Source organism: Loxodonta africana, chromosome X, assembly GCF_030014295.1.
Source record: "Loxodonta africana isolate mLoxAfr1 chromosome X, mLoxAfr1.hap2, whole genome shotgun sequence".
In the NCBI taxonomy this organism is placed as follows: Eukaryota; Metazoa; Chordata; class Mammalia; order Proboscidea; family Elephantidae; genus Loxodonta; species Loxodonta africana.
Genome location: NC_087369.1, coordinates 79,611,518 through 79,638,432, shown reverse-complemented (window position 1 = coordinate 79,638,432; position 26,915 = coordinate 79,611,518). Strand labels below are relative to the sequence as shown.

Sequence of the window (26,915 nt, the reverse complement as noted above, 5' to 3'; positions counted from 1 at the left end):
TATGGCTACAAAGATTGCACTCATCACAAAGCCCAGACTGAAAGATTTTCTGTCTCCACCTCCCAGGGGGCAAGGGGCACTGCCAGTGAGATGAAGACTTGAGGGGAACAGGTTTCCTGGGTCACCCCCAGCCTTTTCCTACCCATGCACTCCTGGAAAATCTAAGCCCTCAGCCCCAGTCCTGTCCAGTCATCCCCCCACCCCAACCAGGAACCTAGTCCCCGCCTTCCCCCTTTCTGGGGCCCCACCCTCTGAGTTAGCTTCCGTGAAAGTACAACAAATACAGGGCAAGGTGTGTGTTCTGGGGAAGGTGTGGTTGTCTTCGGGCAGGGGATCCCTATACCTTGTGCTTCTGGGTCTGACTGAGACGGAGCTGATTTACTGATCCCCAGACTGGCCTGTGTGTTTGTGATTCTCCAGGAGACGGTGTGCAATTTGTGTCAGTATATGTATGTGTGTGTGCACAAGTGGCTGTCAGTACAACAGGGTTTCTAGGTGACTTTGAGTATGCAAAGGAACCCCTGGATATGTCCAAAGAGAGAGAGTGTGTGTGTGTGTGGGGGGGGGTAGGGTGTCCAAAAGGATACAACCCCTTGTCCTCTGGGCTACCCTGTGGAGCTGGGCCCCTGCAAGGAGAAAGGGTGTGGCAGGCAAAAAATTGCTCCTGAACCTTCTCTCCTGACCCTATGCTCACCTTGGGAAAGGAGAATTAGGGTAGGGGGTGGAGGGGTGGGGGGTGGGGATGGAGAGAGGGGCAAGGGAAGGAAACCTCTCCCCTCCCAGAGACCCCGCCCAAGAAAAAGCCATCCCAAAGAGAGGACCCTGACTCTTCCCATCCCAAGACTGGGTTGCCCTGGGCTCCAGTCTGTACCTCCTGCCTCCCCTCCAGTCCTGCCCCTGTACTCCAGCCAGTGTTCCACCTACCTCCAGGAGCTAACTGTAGGATGGGATCAGGAAGCTGAGAAAGGATGCTGCTATCCTGGGCCCAATCCTTGCTGACTGGAGCCAGTCTCCACCCTGCCCCTCCCGACGGTAACCCCCAGCCTGCCCAGACCCTCACACCTTTTTTCAGCTGCAGCTCTGCTCTGCTCTGCTTCCCAGCTCCTCTCCGAGTTGTCTGCCTCCTCCCTCCTCCAGTTCTTGGCTCAACCCCACTGGTCAAACAGGTGGCACTGTTGCCACCTATAGGAGGCTGTGCTGGTCCCCTCCGAAGGCCTGCAGTTGCTCTATGGCCTGTGCCCAGTTTGGTAAGAAGATGGGAGAGAGGAAGAAAGAGGGAGAGCAGATCGGCTTCTTTACTCGCTGGCGATCAGCGGGCTTGGGGTGAGGAATTCCTTTGTGCAGCCTTCCCCATCCCTCTGTCCCTCCTCCTGTTCCCCTCCCAGTCACTGCAGGGCTTTGTCCTGGCTCAGAGAGGAGAGGGCTGAGGGCGGGAAGCTGGGAGGAGGGGGTGACCACGCAACTTTGCAACTTGGCAGTGAGAAGGATCCCAGCAGCCCCCCTGGAAAGCGGTGTGTGTAAGGAAGACTAGCATCTAGTCTCAAGCTCCCTGGGAGTAGACAGCCTTGATTCATCAGCCTCCCTTCCCTCTTGGGATCCTACTTCCACCTCTGCAAGGTGCATTTATAAGAGATGTAGTTGCAAGCTACTTCCTGAACTCTGGGCAGGAAGTCACCTTGTTTCTGGACCAGGGGTTCCCATGGGCCTTGTGGATCCTGTATGACATTAGCAGCCCTCCCCTTCCCCCATCACCCCAAACAGGAGATGCTCATTGAGGGCACATTGAGACTGTCATTACTCCTGCTGCCTTGTCTCCAAGGTATCTAAAATCTCTTTCCAAGAATCATTTGAGGAGTTTATACGTTAGGGTCACAGAGTTTTGGAAGCTGATATAAATGGATCTGAACACATACAAAAGCTGCTGTTACTACACCATCAGCAGGAGAGGGCTGGCTGACAAGTTGTAGAAACAGCTTAGCTGTAAAGCACAGGGTTCTGGGTGGGATGGGCTAGGGGCTGGCTTGATTGATATTCCCTCTCTACCTTTTGGCGGATGCAGTGGCTCAAAGTCTCGGGGCTAGCAGTGTTGGTGGGAAAGGATGTCTTCTTTGGGGATAAGCCAGTTTACCCCTCCCCCACACATACTGGCTTTCTAACAGTGAGAAGGAAGACAGGCTCTCTTATGCCAGGAGCCAGCCCCCCTCCCTCTCTGCCCTCCCATTGTATCCAGAGGCTCTATTTGGCAATAGCAGAGGCTCCTTTGCTCCCTTCTGCATTAAAATGCAAGGGGAAGCAGAGCTGCTTGCTGGCAGGAGGCCAGAGAGGGCTACCAGGTCACCTAGTCCTCCTGCAAGTTTCATTCTAGGCATGTTGTCAATTTCCTTTGCTGGGGCTCTGGTGGATTCTAGAGGAGTCTTGGCTTTAGTGTGCCAAGTTCATGGGGGTGGTTCGGGAGCTTTTTTTTGTGGAGGTGGAGGGTGAGGGGGCTGGGATTCAGAGTGCATGGATATGAGCTCCAGGGCTTGAGAACTCCTCGGAAGGCCACAAGGCCAGTCAGCAGCTAAGTACGGCATTCCAGGGCTAGCCCCTTTTAGCCTAAAGCAGAGATGGAGAACCCTGATGCATAGTAAGCAGTAAGCCACACCCTTCCTCTCCCCTTTTTCTGTCCTTGGATCTGACAGCAGTGTGATCCCATGCCCCTTCTATACCGAGGAGTCAGGCTTCAGGGCTGCTGTTTTAGTCACAAAGGTTTAGTGTTAGACCTGGTTCAAGTTCTAGCGTTATTACTCAGTAACTTTAGTGACTTCAGATGTTACTTAACTTCTTAGGTGCTTAATAAATGTTATTTCCTTCCAGATCTGGAGGCCACACAGATTCTACAATGGATGGAAGTCAGGCTGCTGGCCTTGCTAGCTTTATTCCAATTTCCTGGGGTAGCAAAGCAACATAAAAATACATCATGCTCCACACTACCCTCTGGGAAAGAAGGCAGCTACAAGAAGGCAGGGAGGCTCATGTGCTTGCAATGAATCTCCTTAACAGCTTTTCTAGGGGCTGAGGAACACAGGTTGTAATTTTATTTCTCATTCTGGCAGAGAAGGATCTTGCTGAACATTTCACAGACTAAGATTTATTTATTTACTTAATATTAACATTTAAAAATATTTCATTTACCTCAGCAACATGGAAGACAATTGAAGGTACTGTTAAAACACATAAAATCCAGAGACGGTCAGGGCAGGAAAGATCCTAATCCCATTCCTAAGGTGGGGTGGAGTACCCGAGCCAGGATGCTAGGCCAGGTCCCTCCATTAAGCTGAGACAACCTAGAGATAAGAAAGCCTCAGCCTCATCCCCGTCAGGCGACAGCTTTAACTGCTCATAGAAGAAAGAGCTAGATTGTATTGGGAACTGGTTCCCAAGAAGTCATTAGGAAGGTCAGTTGGTTCTCTCTTCAACAGGTGGCTTAGCACCCTTCTGGAGAAGACAGAGGAGTAGTCTGGTGTTGGGAAGATGGAGACTTGAGGGCCAATATCCAACAAAGGTTCCCTTCCCTTTCAAGAGCACTCTGTTCCTTTTTTCAACAGCAAGAAACTGGAAATCCAGAGGAGTCTTTATAAAACCCCTCCTGGCCACAACCTGAAAGCAGACTGGGGAGAGAGATGTTGACTCAAACTTCAGTGAGTCTCTTCTTCAATAGGGGAGCAGCCAGAGAAGAAGCTGGTATTGCTGGCTAGAGCTCGTTTCTTTTTCTTTCCTGGGGCCTTATTTTCTTGGAATTCTGTAGCTACATGTTTCGACTCTGGGAGGTCAAAGGAGGAGGGAGCCAGAGTCATCTTCTTTAACGGTACCTGCTGCACGTCACACATCTCTTTCAGGATCTAGGAAGGACAGACAGGGTATGAATAAACCTCTGCTAGAGGCAGAAGCTCAACCCAGCCTAGCCTATAAAATTGTACCTCATACACTACCAGCAGCATGAGGTATCCCCTAAGGTTGCTGTATGGAAAAAAAAGACTCTAGCCTACACCCAAGTCCCAGCAAGCTGACCGTAACTTTTTTTCCAACCAGAGATGATGAGATGCAGAGATGGACACTAATGCAGTTGGAAACACCCACCTACCTTGCTGTTGGGAGTGGCACAAACAGGGTTGAAGAAGCTCAATCCTGGGGTCACCTCTGTGGGATCCTCCAGTTTGAAGGAGCCTTCGGAGTCCTGGGTCCGCTCAACAGTGCCCAAGCTATCCTGAGAATCAGACAGACAGGCATGTTATAATTTCAGCAACCAGGGTTATAAAAGCAGTCTGCTCTCCTTCAACTAGTGTAGTACCGGCTCTGAGGACCCAGATTAGTCAGTCTAAACAACCCTAAAGGAGACTCTGCTTGGGGAGCTTGTAGTGCTTAATATATTTTTTCCCTGAAGGGATGGAGCAATGCTTGGAGGCAGCCTCTGAAGGTAAAGGAGTAGGGAGGATAGCACAGGACATACCACAAAGCAAGGTTTAAAACAAGACCAAGCCTTGGTTATTTCCCCTTCCAATCTGCAATATCCTTTCCAGTATCCCTCCAGGATGTTATCTGTGTTAATCTTCCTTTCAGATAAGGAAACTGAAGCCAAGAGAGAGACATTACTTAGGTAAAAAGGCAATTTGGTAATAGAGCTTGAATTATACACAGAATTATAGACTGTTGTCATGGAAATAGCGCTAGACTAAGAATCGGGAAGCCTAAGGTTTAATCTTAGCTGTCGTGACCAGCTGTGCAATATTAGGCAAGTCACTTAAGCTTATCTCTGGGCCTTGGTTTTCTTCTCTGTAAAATGGAAGCATTGGACCAGGTCAGTGGTTTTTACAAACGAAATCTTAAGAGAAAGCCCAATAAGTAAACATGTAAAAAGCAAATTGCTTTGGCTGAAACAGGGTCAAATCTGACTCAGGCCACTTCCCTCTGCCCAAGGAACTTCCATGGAACCACTAGATGACTCTAGAACCCAATCTGAAAAACCACTGAAATAGAGAATCTTTAAGGTCCCTGCTACTTGTACAATTCTTAGCTTGTTACTTTAGTCCTCTGCTGCTTACCTGTCTTAGAAGTCTTTCTAATGGAAGACCCAGGGCAAAACTGTTCACACGTAGATGTTAAAGAAATGAATCAGGAATGATTACTAGACGATGCTTGCTAGAATTACTGTCAGTCACAGAGAGCTGCTGTAATGAGCTTTTGCCCTGGGCACAAGTACAGGCAAGTACAGGGATCTGACCAGCTTGGTGCTGCTCTTCTCAAGGCACATTTTGTTTCCCTGAGTTTGCTGTTCCTGGGAGCAATATAAGGAGAACAGCTGCAGTTAGCTTGGCTCACAATAGTGACTGTTCCCATGTAGTGGGTCTAATAACTAATGTCTCAAAATGTCAGAAGGATTAACTTTCTTTCTGGAAGCTGCCACCTTAGCATGTGGCTCTTGCAGTTCCAGCTAAGCCTTTGGCCTAGTTTGATCCTGCATGTCTATATGCCTATAAACACCTGTTTTTCTGTTTCTTTTGCTGCCTCAGAAACTCTGCAGAAACTGTACATCCAAGGCTAGGGGCATCATTTAGGCAAGGTAATCAGCTGCATTCCCGGGAATCTCCTGAGAAGGCTGTGGGTTCTGAAGGTAGTATGCAGAAAGGCTAGCACGGGGGAAGAAGGATTGAGAAGTGAAATGTTTCTGTTTCTGGGTACAGAGGGAAGGAGAAGTGTAGGAAGAGCTGTGCAGGAGACTCCATATTTCAAGATGGAAGGTAGCAGAAAAGGGCGGAAGCCAGTAGGAGGCCTGAAGGGATGGTGAGGAGCAAGAGCGTTGATCCTACCTTGCCTTGCTTTCGGTTCCTACACTTCGTGGGGTCACAGCTGCAGTCCACGCCACAGTCTGACTTTTGTTTCCTGCACCCACACTGCTTGTTCCCACACCAGCCCTTGCAGGAACACTGCAAGATAAGTTTGTAGAAAGACACATTATGAAAGGATTAGAAGGGGAATTAAAAGTACCCTCCCTTCATTGTCAAGCCTTTCTAGACAGAAAATTGAAACTACCATCATCTTTACCAAGCTTCTGTCCCCTCAATCCTCTCTTCTTCAGTGGAACAATGATCATCATGAAGCACCATAGGTTTACTGAACACAAGTCATGCCAGATAATCCATTTTCTTTTTTAGATAGTATACTTAAACAGCCACTTCAGAGGGATGACATAATAATATAAGGCAGCTGACGAAGACTGTCCTGATAGTATTACGGACAAAGTGAAGAACTGTGAGCTAGACAGTAGTGTATTTAAAGACTGGTTATAGTTTCTTTTTTTTTTTTTTTTTATAGTTGTTCAGTATCTTTAAAATCTACCTAACTGTACTTTCATCCAACTCACATTTCTACATTTTGTCCGGTGTCAGCTTAGGCTTTGTCCTTAGCACTTTAATCATTCAACATTTTAATAAATCATTGATATGAAATATAATCACATACATTTGTATAGCACTTTACAGCTTTCACAGTACTTTCATATATAAATATAAAGTCTCATTTGAATCTCACAGCCAGTTTACAAGGTAGGCATATTTATCAGCCGTAACAATGGCACAAAGCTGGAAGGATGATTAATATGTGAGGTCACAGAATCACAATTCAAAATATTTTGACAGGTTGGAATTATGGGCTGAATATAAAAAGAAAAAATTTAACAGGGATAAATGTAAGTTTGGTATTTAGGTTCCCCCAAATCAACCATATAAATACAGGATGGAAGGAGATTTAGCTTAAAAGTAGTTTGTGCAAAAAGGGTCTAGGGATGAGTTGTCAGCAAGCTTCATGAGTCAACAGTGTGAAATGGCTATCTAAAAGCAAATACAGTCAGGCAGAAATGTGGAGTTCAGAAAACATGGGCAGCAACTGTTTCACTGTTGCCTGGGTCAGTTAGACCACATTTGAAATAACGAATCCTCTATTTAGGGCACCATAATTTTTTTTATGTGTACAAAAGATCATGAAAAGCCCACTCATGTTCCTGCTACCCCCGCTTAATAAGTAAAATACAGCTGTAACTGAAGCCTCCTGTGTACCCTGATCCTATTCACCTCCCTCCCTTTCAGAGCTAAACAGTCTCTTGAATTAGGCGTTTACCATTTCCATGCATATCTTTTTTCTTTTAATCACATGAGTTTCCATTAAAAAATATGGAATTGTTCTGTTTGTTTTTAAACTTTATAAATGGCATCTTATTATTCACTGACACATGTAGCTCCAGTTCACTTATTTTCACTCTGTGAACATACCACAGTTTATCCATTCTCCTGATAGTGCCATTTTTTCACTTTCACGAACAATGCCACAATAATAATAGCTAACATTAATGTGTGCCAGGTACTGTTCTAAGTGCTTTCTCTGTATTAAAACCATTTAATACATAAGCATGCTTCCTCGTACACACATTGTGGAGTTCACTGTGTATGTGTTTAATAAAAAGGACGTTAGACAAAAAAAGAGGTAGGTGACCAGAATTAGAGGAAGCAATGTTATAAGAAAGAGAGATAGTGTGTCTTGGAAGATAGGTGGCAGAGCTCACAGAAATGATAAATTAGAACAAGAGAATTTACAGACACCCTAAAGCCTGATTTGATGTACAAAGCCCCTCTAATATTCAAAGCTCTAGTTATTCTGAGGATATTAGTTTCACTGGTACTTCGGACATGTTATCAGGAGGGATCAGTCCCTGGAGAAGGACATCATGCTTGGAAAAGTAGAGGGTCAGCCAAAAAGAGGAAGACCCTTGATGAGATGGATTGACAAGAGTGTCTGTGACAACGGGCTCAAACATAGCAATGATTGTGAGGATGGCGCAGGACCAGGCAGTGTTTCATTATGTTGTACACAGGGTTGCTGTAAGTTGGAACCAACTCGACGGCACCTAACAACAACAAAATATAACTTCTAACCACAGGGCCTAGCCTAATTCTGCCATCTGGAATGACATAGGATAAGTTTAACCTCACTTTCACAGCCTATCATTTAAACCCTGAGCATAATTTCCACTCCCCTGTCCCCCTCTGTCTAAATCCTCTCAAAGATAAATATTAAATATACCCATCTTCTTCAACAATTCTCCACATGACATGGTTTCCAGGTATCCTCACCACCTTGATTATACACCAGTTTGTCAAAGTTCACCTTTACTTGTAACATCCAGAAATGAGAAAAACTTTCCAGATGTGGTTGTGACAATTATGTAGACTGAGACAAATGCCTCCCTTTATGGACCCAACAGTTCTGTTAATGAGACCTAAAAATCACAGTAGCTTTTTTTTTCTTGCAATATCTTTGTGGATTCATACTGAGTTTGCATTCAAACTCAGACCCTTAAGTCTTTTTCATATAAGAACTATCACTTTTGTTCTGTAGTTGTGAAGGTAAAAGAAACCATTATATCTTTTTCTTTCTGATTATGAAAGCAACATATTTTATTGTATAAAATTTGAAAACATAGAAAAATATAAAGATTTCATAATTTTTCTATCCAAAAGTAAACACTACCACCATTTTGGTATATTCCTTTCCAGTCTTTTATCTATGCTATAAATTTATATACAATTTTGTTGTTTAAATTGGGATAATATAATATTTTGCTTTTTCACTTAACATTATATATACTTAAAATATACTTAAGGACATGGGAAATATATTCTTCAAAAACATGATTTTCTTATAGTTGTATATAATATTTAATCACATTGTTATGTCATTTTATTTAACTTGTTCCCTAATATTGGATACTTAGGTTGTTTTGAAAAAAAATTTTGCTATTATAAAAAATGTTGCAGTGAACCTTGTATATAAATATAATCGAAATCTTACCATGATTAACAAGGCCCTCTACCATCTAGTCCCTGACTACCTCTCTGACCTTATCTTGTATTACCTTCCCCCATTTATCAACACACTGCAGACACACTGGCCTTTTTATCTGTTCCTTGACACACCAGGAGCCCTGGTGGAGCAGTGGTTAAGAGTTTCACTGCTAACCCAAAAGGTCGGCAGTTTGAATTCACCAGCTGCTCCTTGGAAACCCTATGGGGCAGGTCTACTCTGTCCTATAGGGTCGCTATGAGTCAGAATCGACTAGACAGCAACAGGTTTGGTTTGGTTTTTGGTTGACACACCAAACTCATTCTTACCCTGAGGTCTCTGCATTTGCTGTTCCCCTTTCCTGAAATGTTCTTCCTGATTGTTTTCCTGATTTGTTCCTTCACTTTGTTCAGACCTCAGCTTAAAAATCTCCTCCTCAGAGGCCTCTCTCAAGTACTCTTCCAAAGTACTCTTCTCATCTGGTCATTCTCTATGATTTTACTATATTTTATTTTCTTTTAATTTCTTATCACTGTCTAAAATTATTTTGTTTTCTTGGGTGTTTCGTGAGAATGTCAGTTTCATGAGGGCAAGGATCTTACCTGTTTTGCTTATTTTACCCTCAGCACCTAGAAACGTGCCTGGCACATAGTTAGATGATAAAAAAAAAAAAGATTTGTTGAATGAATAAATCTTTTTGCATACCAATGACCATTTCCTTAGTATAAATTTCTATGTGTATAAGGAGCCCTGGTTACACAGTGGTTAAAGCGCTTGGCTGCTAACCGAAAGGTTGGTGGTTTTAACCCACCAGCCGCTCCGCAGGAGAAAGATGTGGCAGTCTGCTTCCATAAGGATTACAGCCTTGGAATTCATATGAGGGCAGTTCTACTCCATCCTATAGGGTTGCTATGAGTCAGAATCTACTCGATGCAATATTTAAAAAAATTTTTTTAAATGTATAATTACTGGGTCAAACAATTGAAACATTTTTAAGACTTTTGATACATATTTTCAAGCTGCCTTCCAGAAAGGTATACTAATTTACATTCCCAATAGCAACAGACATTATAATAAAAATGTCTTATTCATACTTGCCAACATTGGACATTATAATAAAAAAAATCTTTGCTGCTTTGAATAAGACAGGGGAAAAGATAGAGCTCTATGACATGTCATAGAGACACCCACTAGGATGACACTGATCCATTGATTGCTACAGCCTGGGTATGGTTCTCCGACCATTTACAAATTTATCTAAATGCCTCAAAAATTCACTATCACCTTGTCTGTGTTTCTGTATTTTGTCCAAAGGCATAATGAGAACAGTATCTGAAGGACTATCATAAGGAAGAAGAACAATTAGACTTTTAACTAGCTAAGACCTATGGGATAATTTATAAGATAGCACATTTCAACTCAACAAGGAACAACCTTCTAACAATTAGTGGAATACTTGGGCTGCCCTGTGAGACTGTGAGCTCCCTCCTACTAGAAGTTGTCAAGCAACCAGTGACTAGATAAACACCTGGTGGGGTACTATAGAACTGTCATGACACACATGACAGGTGTATTCACATGAATGCCACGTGCACTAGCTGTATAACTATCTTGTTCTCTCTCACACCAGGAAGCAGATCAGGATATGAAAGGGAAAGTGACCTTACCATAGACATAATCTCAAATAATATATATGCAGGGGTGTGTAAGTGCATGTGTGCACAACTGCTGACAATCCACCAGCATGTCCCAAACCATAGTTGAGAACAACTATAACAGATTGTTTACAGAGTGGGAAGTAGAACTGAAAGACCTCAAGGGTTTCTTTGAGCCAGTGGTTCTCAACCCTGGCTACACACAAGGAATCTCTGGGGAGCTTTGCAAAAAGGCCAGGTCCCACCTCAGACCAATTAAATCAGAATATCTGGGGGTGGGGTCCCAGGCTCCTTGTGTTTAAGAGCTGCCTTGGTGATTCTAATGTGCAGCCAGGGTTAGAACTACTGCTTTAGAGTCTATAATTCTTCTGGCACTAATTTCAGTGTTACACTGTATTTTAGAATCATAAAATCTAGTGACAATTTTAACGTAAAGAATACCAGGCTAGGAACAAGGAGACTCAGGCTGTAGTCCTAGGCATGACCCCGGACAAGTCACTTCAACCAAGTATATCTCCATTCTTTTATCAGTAAGGTAGGAGACAAGAATACCTGTTCTCTTGTTTCTACCAAAGGGGACAATGAGAATATTTATAAAATGCTTACAGCATTTTAATAACAATACCTGCATGGTATTTTATTCTTCACAAGGTACTTTTGCATATATTCCTTCATTTAACTTCTCAGATACTGTATAACACCATATAGAGTTCTATTATCAAAACCCATTTATATAACCTTGACTATCACTTTGACTCAGGATATTAGCACTGGACGGATCTTATAGATTCTAGTCTAATCCCTTCATTGCATAGATAAGGAATCTGAGGCTCAGGGAAGTGACTTGCTCAAGGTTACCCAACTAACCAGTGGCAAACTCAAGACTAGAACTCATGCCTTCTGGCTTCTAAGCTATTACTTTTTCTAGTATAGCACATAACTTACTACTTAGTATCTTCCTTATAGGAAACATGGCTGAGTGAGGCTGCCTACCAGAACTAACTCTGGGAAAGTCATCATTTTGGTGCCTACTGGAGTCTCTTTTTCAGAAACCTAGTGATAATAGCAGCCAGCTTCAGCTAGGTTGATGCCATAATAATTAGGATGGCCTTCATGCAAAGCATCAGGGTCTACAGCTAATGTGTCTACAAGCAGTCTGATCAAAGAGTAGTCATAGCATCCATGTACTTTGAAGTTGCCAAAAGGAAGAAACTAGATTTTATGCCAACTTGATCCCCTTAAAACCCCACTTGCAATATTTGCTATAGTTTTATATTCCCCTTTCAAGCTTAAGGCAACAGGGCTATAATAAATATAACAAGCTTTCCTTTGAGGACAAGTATATCCATCTTTGCATCAAATTAGGAAAATTTCTTTCCAGGAGTTTTTGGTCCTCTACCATGTTTCTATATGTGCTTCCCAACTCTCCTATTACTTAACTGGCCTTTAGTCTACATTCAGCTTGAGCCTTCTACTTCAACCACAGTAAAAACCAAAACCAAACCCATTGCCATCAAGTTGATTCTGACTTATAGCAACCCTATTATAGGTCAGAGGAGAACTGCCCCATGGGGTTTCCAAGGAGCGGCTGGTGGATTTGAACCGCCAACCTTTTGGTTAGCAGCCATAGTTCTTAACCACTACACCACCAGGGCTAGTAAATGAATGAAAAGACAGACATGTTCTATCTCATTTTCTCTCAGTGCCCTGCCCCTCTGCCTCTCTACTACCGTCACTTAAGTCTTTGAAATATGCTATTCATCTTATTGGAAATGTTCTCTCAATTGTTTCCAAGATTTTATCTCTTTTCCATCTTATAATGCAGTAACAGTCCACCTCTTTCATGGCATTTTCCTAAACTATTTATACCTACCTACTTGGTTTGGCTTTATAATCACTCTTAAAACCCCTTCAAGTCCATCTCCCTGAGATGAATATAGTTAGGTTCTATGGTATGCTTCTATTTCTTTGCTTTCTTTACCCATTAAATTATAAGATCTCTGAGGCTAAGGAGGGGCTCTTAGTCCCACAGCATGTGGTATGACTACTGATTGACCAAATGACTTAATACCAACATTACTATTTCATATGACTTGCTTCTCTCTGGTGGTGTGGCTTTACAAGGTTCAGTTCCCCATGTATGAGCTATCAGCTAATGAAATCAAGTAACCTCCCAGGAAGGTAATTTGTGACCTGTTCTCTTTAAGCAGAATGTGGCTGCAGGGCACAATTGGGATAGTGGTGGTAAACTGCAATGCCTGGGAAATTAATGTTTCTTCGACATAAAACATCTAGGATTGATAATTATGTAGGATTATTACTGTATAAGTAAATAAAGCAAGCCTCAGAGTCAGATTGTTCCTAGCTAGCCTTAACTGGGAGTGTTTGATTTTATTACCTTTTTCTGTAATTTCCTTTGCCCCTTAGCCTAGTGAGGAAAACCATTCTATTAGTCAAGGAAGATAAAGTTCCCACTCAGCTTCTAACCTGCAGTTTTTACTGACATGACCATGATGTGGTAGAAGGAAAATGGACTTGGGGCCAGGAGATTTGGTTTCAAGTCCTGACTGTCACTTGGTTTTATGACCTTGGGCAAGGTCATTTCCCTTCAGTGAGTCTCAGGTCCATCTGTAAAATGCGAATAGTAATAAATACCTCACTGGGCTTTTGTGAAGATTGAGATAACATATATGAGAATGGTCTATAAACTGTAAAGTGCTATAACAATGTGATGGATTTTTATAATCACTTTGGAACCAGCGTCAATGAAATGGTATAGAACACTGCCTGTCCAGACTGGTAGAACCTACAAACATGAAGACAGCCAGATTGTGCATTCAGGCAATCCCCTACACTAGTCCCAAGTTCTACAGAGCTGACCAAACACCCCCCTCTCCCACCTGTTAAGTCAATGCCTCTGAATGGGGTTCAGGGGGCTCAGGTGCAGGGTAGAGGGCCTGCACATTCCTAGATTCAGAGAGTTACTGCCTTGCTATAGTAAAAGCTAATGATTAGAACCCCTGACAGAGTTGAGGAGCTGGCTCTTACCCCTTGGATATTCTTCCTGGACACCTTAACTAATTTTTCTGGCTTCCATTCCTCATCATTCTCATCATCATCGTCACCATCATCATCCTCGTGCTCATTCGCAGAATGCTCTGAACAATATTTTAGATCCTCAATGTCCATGCTTTGCTCCAAGAACTTTTCTTTAATACGGGAAGGTTTTGGCTAAGAAAAAAGGTTTGGAATGATTATTTAATTAAAAATAAAAAGAAATACATATGGCATGATATCTTCCTTGTAGCTGTTGCCAGCAATATTCTTAGAGCAGAGACTTCAAAATCCCTCAAATATACCCTACTTGGCTTTACCAACCAGAAGAAATTCTGCTTTAGCCTTTGGCCTCACAGAGTCTTTGAAGGGACAGAAATGGGAGGCTGAGCCAACTGAGGGAGGAAGGGAGGGGGTCATGATATGATAAGTATCTCTGGATGGACAGCTGAACACTGTTCTTTTCTTCTGCTTCTCCTCTTCAATTGTGTTACATAACGCCTGTGCATGCCCAAAAGTCAGCCTTCTGAGGAGGGAAAATGCCTTTTTTTCCCCCTCAGAATTATATCCTGTATTTTTATGTATAAATTCAAGGAAAATTGAGATGCTAGAATCTGGAAATTTAAGCTCTCAACCTTTTATAAAAGGCTATTTTAGCACACTTATCACCCCAAACCTTGGCTATGAAAAGGTATCAGAGGCACTGAGCATTTTACCTTAGGTGGGATATATTCAAAAGAAGAGTCTGGAGATAGAAAGGTATCCTTAGGAAGATGAGGTTTCTGCCTGCTGGCTACTTTGAGAAGAGTCAGTTTCTATTTGAAAAGAAGAGAAAAAGTATATAATGCAGGGCAGCTTCTTAGAGTATCCATGGCTAAAACACAAAGATTCCAGATATAGGCTGCATTGGCTAGCTTACTTTTAAACCACAGTGAAGTGAGGCAGGACTATAATGGAGCTGGCTGAAGGACTCCTACTTTCCAAGATCAGTATCAGATTCAGAAAAGGGCAAATTAAAAATTCGTGTTTATACCATTTTAAAATACACATGACTATATCATATGGAAACTCAATGTAGACTTCATATATTAGAGCCAAGTCCTCATACTGGGGGTTGCTCCCAAGAGCTAGCCTCAGTAGTAACAGGGTGTTTTAGTTATCTAGTGCTGCTATAACAGAAATACAAGTGGGTGGCTTTAACCAACAGAAATTTATTTTCTCATAATTTAGGAGGCTAGAAGTCCGAATTCAGGGTGCCGGCTCTAGGGGAAAGCTTTCTCTCTCTGTCAGCTCTGGAGGGAGGTCCTTGTCTCTTCTGAGCTTCTGCTCCTGGGCAGTCTTCTTGTGGCTTGGCGTCTCTCTTCCCCCATTTCTGCTTCCTAGCTTGCTTGTTTAATTTCTTTTATGTCTCCAAAGAGATTGGTGCAAAATACACCCTATACTAATCCTGCTTCATTAACATAACAAAGACAACCCATTCCCAAATGGGACTGTAACCACTGGCATAGAGGTTGGGATTTACAACAAAGGGTTTCCCAGGGTTTATCAAGTGGGTGGGAAACAGTATTACCTGTTTGATGATTTCATTCTCTCTGAGAAGCTGCTGGTTTTGCTCACACACCTCTCGCATCTTTTCAAGCTCTTCATCCTATTTTCAATAGTGCAGTGATAGGTGGGGTTATTTTGGGCACTACATTTGGGTTATCAAACAACTCACATAGATGAAAACCTACTGCTGCCAAGTTGCTGGCAGGAGATGGTCTTTGCACAGCAGGTACTGGTACCCAGAAAAATGTCTGATTCCCAGTTCTTAGGTGCACTGAATGTTGGGTTTTTCCAATGCACCCAGCAGCCCTGATCGCACTCATAGGAACCACAGTGTGATGGTTAAGATTGTGTATCAAAAGGCACAGACGGGAGTTACCATACTGGCTGGTGTGATTGATCCCGATTAGCAAGAGGAAATCTGATTGATATTACACAATGGAGGTAAAAAAGTGTATGTCTGGAATGCAGGAGATCCCTTAGGGATCCCTTAGTACTACCATGCCTTGTGATTAACGTCAATGGAAAACTACAGCAACCCAATTCTGACATGACCATTAATGGCCCAGGCCCTTCAGGAATGAAGGCTTGGGTTACTCCGCCAGGTAAAGAACCACGACCAGCTGAGATGGTTGCTGAAGGCAAAGGGAATACGGAATGGGTGGTGGATGAAGGTAGTTCTAAATACCAGTTATGGCCATGTGACCAGTTGCAGAAACGAGGGCTGTAATTGTTATTAGTATTTCTGCTTTGTATGCGTGTTCATTGTATCATGTTAGGCACAAGTATGACTTTATAATTGTCTTTATTCAGAGATTATGCGTGGTTTAAGGAGATTTGTACAAGGTGCCAAGTTGACAAGGGTTGGACTGTGATGGTTAAGATTGTGTGACAGCTTGGCTGGGCCATGATTTTCAGTTTTTCCAGTCATATAATGTTGTGATCACTTCCCTGTTGAGATTTGGTATGTGATCACCCCCATGATGGGATCTGCTGTGAGTAGGCAATCAGTTGAAAGGGAGTTTCCTTGGGCCTATGGACTGCACTGAATATAAGCGAACATTCTGGCAAGGCTTGGGGGCTTTTTTTCTCGCACTGGATACTGCAGCTGGCTCCTGTTCGTTTGACCTCCAGTTCTTGGGACTTGAGGTAGCAGCTTACCTGTGGTCTTGCCTGCCAATCCCGGGATTCATTGATCTTCACAGTTTGTGAGCAAGAGCCCTGCTCTCTGACCTGTTGATCTTGGGTTCGCCAGCCCACGCAGCTATGTGAATCAGAAGAAGCCTCTATCCCGACCTACGGACTTGGGACGTTCCAGCCTCTACAACCGTGTGAGCCATTTCCTTGATATAAATCTCTCTCTATATATTTATATGCTCTACTGGTTTTGCTTCTCCAGAGAACCCAGCCTAAAACACATAGGCTCTGCCCTGCATGCCTTCATTTTTCTTTTCCATCCTGTAGCCTCATATCCCTTATTTACAGTAGGATGCTGATTAAGAAACCCACAGAGTCAGCTCTGTTTCCTTGAAGTCTACACATGCTTCTCTTCACTCTTCTGAACATACACTAGGCAGTTTATTTGATACTCTAATACGCCTCATTAAACTTTCTGACACTTCAGACAACTGGATTCATACATACAACCTTAACTAGTCTGGTTATGTCTTAGATGGGATGTACTAAGGAAACTCTAGAGACTGGTGGTTTAGGAAGAAGTTTCTGAGCTGAACTAAAATAGTGCTCCAACATGTTACTAAAGGCTGGGGTGTTCCTAGTCTCTGGAAGAAATTCAGACCCCAGGCATTTTTTCAAACATGCCAGGTCTTAGCTAAGAAGAATAAGCTCAGAAAGGTACGGTTGAATGCTCCTAGAATTCGAAATAACTACTGGATAATTTCACTTCCTCAACTATTTAGAGCTCAGGATTGAGGCAAAGAATCAGGAGGCCTCAAAGTCTGGAATAGAGTATGTCCTGCTGTTTCTGTACCAAAATCTAGGTTATTCTATGTGTGGCTATACTCTAAGTAACCCTAAACTGATCAAATAGGGCCAAAAGGCAGTGCAAGCTACCAGTATAAACCTTTTTATTAGTTAATTACTATCTGCACTGAGTGCAATGGTCTAAATCAGACCGGATTCTCAGTCAGGCCGGTGCAACCCATCTCTGGAGACCTTTCCTAACACTTCAGCATCATACCTGACACTTCAGTGTGTTCAGCAGTTGTTGTTCCTTTTCACTGACTGACTCCTCTAGCTGCTTCTCTGACATTCGGCTTTGCTGCAACTGGCTGAGAAGGTATAGCACCTAGAGAAATATACAACCCAATGAGTGGTACCAAAGGAATAAAGGGATAAAGGAATTTAAGCTTAGTCCAAGCAGTAATTCAGGTGACTGTTCTGTGACTTAGAAGTAAAATGTTCCCTTTTGCTGTCATGGCTTGAAGTAGTAAGCATAGCCATAATGTTTAATCAGCATGTAATTTTGAAAACTTGGACAAGTAACTTTTCTCTCTGTTTCAGATTTCTTATTTGCAAAATTTGGAAAACATCACATGGCCTTTTGAAGGAAATGTCACACACTCCATCATTTTTTTTTAAACTAACAACAAAAGGCAATGACAGTTTGTCTTTCAGTATAGCCTCTTGGCTTGCCAAAATTTACCTTCTCTTGGTGCTGTTGCTCCACCCTGACCAGCTCTGACTGTAACTCTGTCTCCATCTCAGCGAAGTGATTTCGTTCCTCAAACAGCATCTTCTGCACGTCAGCACAGCTGGCCTTGCTCTGTTTCAGGCTGCTTTCAAGCTTGCTGACCTGTATTTTGGAGGAGACCAGCTGGAAGGGATAAAAGGAGATCAGTTTATTTAGAGAATGGCCACCTTTTCCCCATTCTTTAGGCAGAAAAATGTCAGATTTCTTGAAGTGGACTGAGAAATATTTCTCCATGTCCAAGTCCATTCCTACATTTTCATGTCATATGGATTTTAACATTAAATAGTAACGGCATTATTATACTATTCCTGGCCAAGAGCCCACATTTCTGCTGAGATAACTATCTTCGGGCTATGACATCCCTGGGTAGTGCAATTAACAGACTCGCTGCTAACTGAAGACTGGAAGTTTGAGTCTACCCAGAGGCACCTCAGAAGAAAGTCCTGGCGATATACTTCTGAAAAATTAGCCATTGAAAACCCTATGGAACACAGCTCTACTCTGACACACATATGGTCACCATGAGTCAGAGTAGGCTCTATGCCTATTGGTTTTTTAGGGGCCGCCGGTAAGGTCTTTTAATCTCTTGCTTTGCCTCTAGGCAAGAATAGATCTAATACAAACAGTATCTGGAAACTCCAAACTCTGATATTTAAGAAGTTCTTCCTTGATTTTAAAGAGAAACCCTCAGGACACACCCTATGACCACCTCAATGTCTGTGTTCACATGTCAACTCGTAGACGTATTAGCTGAGACTATAGAGCTGCCTCTTCAGGCTAGATGGATAACCTAGGCTGGCCTAGTTTTATATTCACTACTAGTCGAGATGGTTAACATCATAAATACTACTGTTGACAAGACTAGTCAGAATTTCCTTAGGAGGGCAAATCTGCTAACCTAACACAAATTTGCAGATACAGAGTTTGTATGCTTGTCTCAAGTGAAAATGCCTGGATCACCAGAGAAGATCAATCAACTTTACTTCTTCTTGTGGTAACGTAAGATGATATATTATTTTAAGGTTAGTGAAGATGAGTTTTCCTTAAAATGAGTCTATATATGTCAAAAGATTATTATGTCTTGTATTTTCTAGATTGTATCTTAAACTTTTTGAATCTGCATTTCATAGGTGTTTTAAAAAGTAGTACAAAAATTTGTTTAATGAGTACTGCGTTTCCTTTCGGGGTGATGAAAATGTTTTGGAACTAGATAGAAGTGATGATGCACAACATTGTGAACATATTAAATGCCATGGAATTGTTCACTTTAAAATGGTTAATTTTATGTTATGTGAATTTCACCTCAATAAAAATAAAGTAGTACAATATAATAGTTTATATGTTTAACCCGTGGCCCACTATGTCATCCTAATCTTGTAGTAATAATCGCTAACATTTACTGAGTATTTATTTGCTATATGCCAGGCACGACAGGTATGTATTTGCAAGTCATATGATATTTTTGTAAGCGACTGGCTTGTATTTGCTTCCACCAGCCTTTATCCATGAAACCATTTCTCTAATGTTAGTGCCATTGTGGTTTCTACTATGAAAAGTGGCAATACTACTACAACAGTATTCCAGGCAAATATCCTGTTTCAACCTGCCCAGCCAGACCCCTAATTGCTGGTAGGAAGAGTGATGTTTACCTCTCCAGTTAAATATTTCAGGGCACACTTGGCTTCCATAATGGTAGTAATATTCTCCCAGCGGTGTTTTGGCCTGTCTTCACTTTCTGCATCCAGCAGCTTCTGCTGCAGGTCAGCAATTTGAGCACTCCTTCAGAGAAAGAAACAGTGAGCCTTATTGTAAGTAGCCTCAAGATCAAGCAGAAGTGAAGAGCTCTGAGGAGAAACTTTAAACGAATAATTTTATTGGTGGAGGTATCAGTTAAATATCATTTAAATAGTGACTGAGTCATCTGGTTAGGATTTCATATAGTATCTCAAATCCTGTTACAAAGGACTCCATGATACTATCCAAATGGTTTTATTTTATCAAATGCTGTTTGAAATAAAGGAGTCACATAGTGGGACTTGGAAAGGTTTGTTATATTAAGGCTTTTGTTGTAGTGGATTGGCTGTAATGTAGCTTCGTTTTGAGACCATATAAGCTCAGACTACGATCTGGTGGCCCACCCATGCAAGGATAAGATTCAGGTTGGAGACCTGAAACATAACAAAAGAACAAATAGGCAGATGTTTTTTGTGGGAATCAAATATCAAACTGATACCTATGGATGGTGTTATGAGAGGTTATCTTGAAGTGACTGCCACAGAACCAAGAAGTTTCTAAGAAGACTAGATACCCTGACCCTGGTGATAACTTCAAGGTACTTTTGATCAAGTATGGCCTGAATCTAAGGTCTACAAAACATTTTAGTTTCATTAATAGCTTCCTTTGCAAATTTGCTCTGTGTCCAGTAAGAGGGAACATACTAGCACGCGCTTACCATGCAGTACTATGTTAGGTATTTCAGGTAGTCCCCGAGTTTGACTTATTCAAAGTACAATGAACCACACTTACGACCGTCTATTTAGGTTTTTTTTTGTACACTTTATCGTTAGTAATATGTACTACATACAATGTTTTAGTGCATAATTTGCTGATATCATTCTCAGATGTTCACTTGCAGACGTTCAAAGATTGGATTTATAAAGACACTGATAATAAAAGGCAATAACAATGAAAACTAAAGGAAAGAAAAGAGGTATTCGATTTATGTCAGAACCGACTTACAATGGAGTCGTTGCAACAGAAGCCACTGTAAGTCGGGGACTACTTGTATAAGGAAGACAGGTACAAAAATAGTCTAAGACAGTAGTTTTCAACATTTTGGGTCTCAGGATCCCTTTACACTCTTACAAATTATTGAGGACCTCTAAGAAATTCTGTTTGCATATATTATATCTACAGATATTTAAAGCATTCGAGAGTAAAACTCAAAAAGATTTAAAATATTTATTCACTTAAAAATAACAATAAACCCGATATACATTAATACAAATAACAAGTTTGATGAAAAATAACTATTTTCCAAACAAAAAAAAATTAGTGAAAAGAGTGGAATTGTTCTACATTTTTGCAAATCTCTATGTCTGGCTTTAGTACAAGACAGTTGGATTCTCATAAATCCCTCTGCATTCCATCTTTTGGGACATGTTCTGGTTGACGTATTTGATGACAATCTGGCCTCATACAGATACGTAGTTGGAAAAGGAAGGAGTGTTCTAATAGCCTTTTCAGATAATTGTAATATTCTACTTTTAGATTATACCAAAACTCAACAAGTGGTAGTTTGTTAAAAGTCAGTTGCAACATGGAAACTGAAAGTATAATTAATAAACTTTTCATATTCTCTAATATTAAAATTCATTGACCTATCTTGAAATTTGAATGAATCTTTTACCTACACATGATTTTGTAACATGTAATTTGGAAAATACTGGTCCACTACAGGATTGTTATGAGTCAGAATTGACATGATGACAACAGGTTTTTTTTTTTTTTGGAGTCATGCAAATCCTTTAAATGTTAGCACATTTCATTATACCATATAAAATGATCACATCTGTTAATATCACCATCAGCCTTATCAGAAAAGTTATGGAACACTGTCAAGCTCATGGTGGCAGATACAAGTTCTCCGAAATTCTAGTTTTTGCTTGAAAGTTCGAATTTTATCTTTGGTAACAAATACCGTCAGCTGTTTTCCTTGAAGTGACAGGCTCACTCATTTATTTTTGAGAAAATGTCTGCCAAATACCCAAGTCTGAATAATCATAGTTTCTTGGTCAGTCATTCTTTCAAGTGAAGACAATGTTCCCTGAAAAAAGAGGCCTATTGAGTTTACACCTCAAACAACAGCATGTGCTTTTCCTTGAAACACTCATCATAATTTGGAATGCAGAAGTGCTTTATGGGGTGGGACCAAGATGGCAGAATAGTAGGAAGCCTTCTGTCGTCCTTCTTACAACAAAGACCCCCCCAAAAAAGTGGTTCGAATATATATGACAATCTAGGAACCCTAATCATCAAAGACAAAGCTGAAGAATTGGACTGTGCAACAGGTGGAAGGAGACACAATTCAAAAGCAGCAGAAATGGGGAACTACAGATCGCGGGATCACCGGTGCCCACTAGCTGAGTCTGCATAGCACACACGGGCTGAAGCAAGCAGCAACATCACAAGCCGAGGCCCACCATATCTGGTGCATACAAGCAGTAGCAAATCTGCATGGATCTCCAGAACCAAACAGGAGCAACATAAGAACTGCGAAAGTGACATGCAGCCTCCCAACCTACCTCCTGTGCTGACAAAATAACCTCTGCCCCCCCTACAGCTTCACACCAGAGAAGCGCTCCCTTCCCCTCACCCATCCCCCACCCCACTCCTACACCAGTTCTGTGGCATTCAACAATGCCATGCCCCCTAAGTCAGGAACTCAGGGCAGGTAGGGAGGCCCTGCCCCTTCACCCAGCCACTGGTGTACGGGGTCCATGGAGCTGTGGTGCTCTTCACCCCTGCCCAGTCCCTTGTGGGCTGATTCAACACCGCATGTCCTCATTAGCATAAAACAGCAGGGCATAAACCTGAAGCACATTTTCACCTGCAACAGCCAAGGAAGAGCTGCATATTTGAAACATTCAACACCATGCTGCCCCCTAAGAAGAGGCCTCACCCACTCACACCAGGGGCCTTAGGGCTAGTGGTATCACCCACTCCATCTTGCCACCCACGACAAGGATCTGAGAATTAATGGTGCCTCTCAATACCTCCAGCCAATGGCACTGGGTGCCCAAGGACTGGCTGCATTACCCCCCACCCCAGCTACATGCTTTAGTGGACAGGGACACGCCCTCCAGCCAGGTACTTGGGGGCAGCTGACAGCACCCTGCCTTGCCCCACACATTGCCCCCCATTGCAACCAGAGACCTGTGACTGCTCCGAATACTCAGACACAGCCCTGACCACCTAGGACAGTAGGTGAAGAGTCTGCATCACACACTTGGTGACTGGTGATCCAGACGACTGTGCCCTTAATAACTGCACTCCTGCTAGAACAGTGAACAGACTCCTGGGTTCACACATCCAGAAGCTGCTCTGACCACCTGGAGACAGGAAGTAAGAGCTTCAATGATACCAACAACCAAAGAAGCATATATGCCCAGCCTACTTGGACATATCAAAACAAAAATAAAGGACACAGTAAACAAAAATACAATAAATAAAAAATAAATATATAATAACTTATTGATGCCTCAGAGACAACAGTCAATATCAAATCACATAATGAACAGGAGAAGATGGCTCCAGCAAACAACCAAAATAAAGAACCAGAAAACCTTCTGGAGGAAGATGTGGCAATGGAACTATCTGATAAAGAATTCAAAAGCCTAATGTACAGAGGGTTCCAGGAGATCATGCAAAATATAAATAAAGCCAAGGAACACACAGACAAAGCAATAGAAGAATTCAGGAAAACAATATAACAAAATTACAAACAGGTAGCTAGAAACCATAGAGAGACAGAAACTAGAAATCCAAAAGATTAATAATAAAATTTCAGAATTAGACAACTCATTGGGTCATAGGAACAGAACTGAGACAATGGAAGTCAGAATTAGTGAGATTGAAGACAAAGCACTTGACACCAGTTTGAGGAAAAATCAGGAAAAAGAATGAAAACGAGCTGAAGAAAGCGTAAGAATTATGTGGGATACTCTCAAGATGAAAAACCCTAAAAGCGATTGGAGTACCAGAACAGAGGAGGATAACAGAAAACACAGAGGTAATTGTTGATGATTTGCTTGCAGAAAACTTCCCTAATATCATAAAGGATGAAAATATATCTATTCAAGAAGCTCAAGAAACCCTATACAGAATAGACCTCAAAAGAGAGTCACCAAGACATATCATAATCAAAATTGCCAAAACCAAAGACAAGGAAAAAAATTCTGAGAGCAGCTAGGGATAAATAAGAAAAAAAAAAGTCACCTACAAAGGAGAACTAATAAGACTGAGCTCTGCCTACTCAGCAGAAATCATGCAGGCAAGAAGGCAATGGGATGACATATATAAAGCATTGAAGTAAAAAAAAATTGCCAGCCAAGAATTGTATATTCAGCAAAATAGTCACTCAAATACAATGGTGAAATTAGGTCATTTCTGGATAAACAGAAATTAAGGGAATTTGTAAAAACCATACTAAAATTACAAGAAATATTAAAGGCAGTCCTCTGGTTAGAGAACCAACAACATCAGACAATAATCTAAGACTAGGACACAGGGCAGATCAACCAGTTATCAATCCAGATAGAGAACTCACAGAAACAAATCCAAGCTAAAACACTAAAAATAGGGAATTAGAGAGGTCAATATGTAAATGATGACAACATCAAAACAAAAAAAAAAGGGAATAGTGTAGTCATAAAACTTCCATATAGAATGGAAGTTAAGACGTTATTAAGAAATAAAAGACTGGCTTAAATTTAGAAAAATAAAGGTAAATTTCAAGGTAACCACAAAGAAAGCTAACAAACCCACCCATCAAAAAAAAAAAAAGCATAAAGACTCAGCAAATACAAAATCAACAGTAATGAAAGAGATAAAATGAATATATATAAACAAAAGGAACTCAGCACAGAAAATTAAGCGGAACAGAAACTGTCAACACCACACATGCACAAAAAAAGACCCATCAAAATGACAGCAGTAAATTCATACCTATCAATAATTACACTGAATGTAAATGGCCTAAGGACACCAGTAAAGACACAGAGTGTGGCAGAATGGATAAAAAAAAAAAAAACATGCTGTCTACAAGAGACACACCTCAGACACAAAGGAATAAACACAATAAAACTTAAAGGATGGAAAAAAAATATATATCAAGCAAATACCAACCAAAAAAGAGCAGGAGTGACATACTAATCTCTGATAAAATAGACTTTAAAGCAAAATCCACCATAAATAAGGAAGGACACTATAAAATGATTGAAGGGTCAATTCAGCAGGAGGACATAACCATAATAAATATGTATGCATCCAATGACAGGGCTCCAAAATAAATGAAACAAGCTGTAACAGCACTGAAAAGAGAAATAGACAGCTTTACAATAATAGTAGGAGACTTCAACACACAACTTTCGGTGAAGGACAGAATATCTAGAAAGAAATTCAGTAAAGATACAGAATAACTAAATGTCACAATCAACCAACTTTATCTCATAGACTGTCATGGATTGAACTGTGTCCCCCCAAAATATGCATCAACTTGGCCAGGCTGTGTATGATTGTCCACCATTTTGTCATCTGATGTGATTTTCCTATGTGTTGTAAATTCTGACTCTATGATGTTAACGAGGCATTTTAGAGGCAGTTATGTTAATGAGGCAGGACTCAATCTACAAGATTAGGGTGTGTCTTCAGTCAGTCTCTTCAGATATAAAAGAAAGAAGTGAGCAGAGAGACATGGGGGACCTCATACCACCAAGAAACAAGAGCCAGGAGAATAGCACGTCCTTTGGACCTAGGGTCCCTGTGCCGAGAAGCTCCTCAACTGGGGAAGATTTATGACAAGAAACTTCCTCCAGAGCCAAGAGAGAGAAAGGCTTCTTCTGGAGCTGGTTCCCTGAATTCGGACTTCCAGCCTCCTAGTCTGTGAGAGAATAAATTTCATTTTAAAGCCATCTATTTTTGGTATTTCTGTTATAGCAGCACTAGATAACCAAGACATAGACATATACAGAACACTGCACCCAACAGCAGCAAAGTATATATTCTTTTCTGAAGCACTTGGAACATTCTCCAGAATAGGCCACAATGCAAGCCTTAACAACATCCAAAACGTCAAAATAATACAAAGCATCTTCTCTGATCATAATATTATAAGAGTAGAAATCAATAACAGAAACAGTAAGGAAAAAAAAATCAATTCTATGTGGAAACTGAATAACAGCTTGCTTAAAAACTACTGTGTTATATAAGAAATCAAGGATATAATAAAAAATTCACAGAATCAAATGACAATGAAAACACATCTTATCAAAACCTTTGGGACACAGCAAAAGCAGTGCTTAAAGGTCAATTTATAGCAATAAATGCACACATTAAAAAAGAATAAAGGTCCAAAATCAAAACAACAAACCTAGAACTCAAACAAATAGAGGGCAGCAAAAGAAGTCCTAAGGCACCAGGAGAAAGGAAATAAAGATTACAGCAGAAATAAATGAAGTAGAGAACAGAAACACAATTGAAAGAATCAACAAGACCAAAAGTTGGTTCTCTGAAAAGATCAACAAAATCGATAAACCATTGGCCAAAGTCACAAAAGAAAAACAGGAGAGGAAGCAAATAACCCCAATAAGAAATGAGATGGGTGGTATGACAACAGACCCAGCTGAAATAAAAAGGTTCATAACAGAATACAATGAAAAACTATACTCCAACAAATTTGAAAACCTAGAGGAAATGGACAAATTTCTAGAAACACACTACCTACCTAAACTAACACAAACTGAGGTAGAAAAATTAAACAAACCCATAACAAAAGAAGAGACTGAAGAGGTAGTAAAAAAACTCCCCCCCCCCCAAAAAAAAAGCCCTGGCCCGGACAGCTTCACTGGAGAATTCTACTAAACATTCAGAGAAGAGCTCACACCAGTACTACTCAAACTATTTCACAGCATAGAAAAAGAATACTACTAAAGCTATTTCAGGAGCATAGAGAAGGAAGGAATACCCCCAAATTCAATCTATGAAGCCAGAATAACCCTGATACCAAAGCCAAAGAAATGACAAAAAAAAGAAAACTACAGATCAATATCTGTCATGAACATAGATGCAAAAATCCTCAACAAAATTCTAGCGAATAGAATTCAACAGCATATCAAAAAAATAATACATCATTATGAAGTGGGATTCATATCAGGTATGCAGGGATGGTTCAACATTAGAAAATCAATGTAATCTACCACATAAATAGTACAAAAGAATCACAAGATCATCTCAATAAACACAGGAAAGTCATTTCACAAAGTCCAATACGCATTCCTGATAAAAACTCTCAGCAAATC

General features: G+C 41.2%; 1 protein-coding gene across 2 annotated transcripts in view; it reads right to left on the bottom strand.

The window, feature by feature from the left end:
• Window positions 1-2,997: 2,997 nt before the first annotated feature.
• The window catches only part of KIF4A (kinesin family member 4A), a 197,438-nt gene continuing 173,520 nt past the window's right edge, over window positions 2,998-26,915 (bottom strand). For both annotated transcript variants that reach the window (XM_003412683.4, XM_064278511.1), the window contains 9 exons: window positions 19,488-19,617; window positions 17,791-17,961; window positions 17,326-17,433; window positions 15,151-15,228; window positions 14,297-14,395; window positions 13,575-13,757; window positions 5,847-5,963; window positions 4,124-4,246; window positions 2,998-3,881 (listed from right to left, as the gene is read on the bottom strand). In XM_003412683.4, the coding sequence (XP_003412731.3) occupies window positions 3,678-3,881; window positions 4,124-4,246; window positions 5,847-5,963; window positions 13,575-13,757; window positions 14,297-14,395; window positions 15,151-15,228; window positions 17,326-17,433; window positions 17,791-17,961; window positions 19,488-19,617 (1,213 nt within the window). In that variant the 3' untranslated portion in view covers window positions 2,998-3,677. The remainder of the gene's footprint in view (window positions 3,882-4,123; window positions 4,247-5,846; window positions 5,964-13,574; window positions 13,758-14,296; window positions 14,396-15,150; window positions 15,229-17,325; window positions 17,434-17,790; window positions 17,962-19,487; window positions 19,618-26,915) is intronic.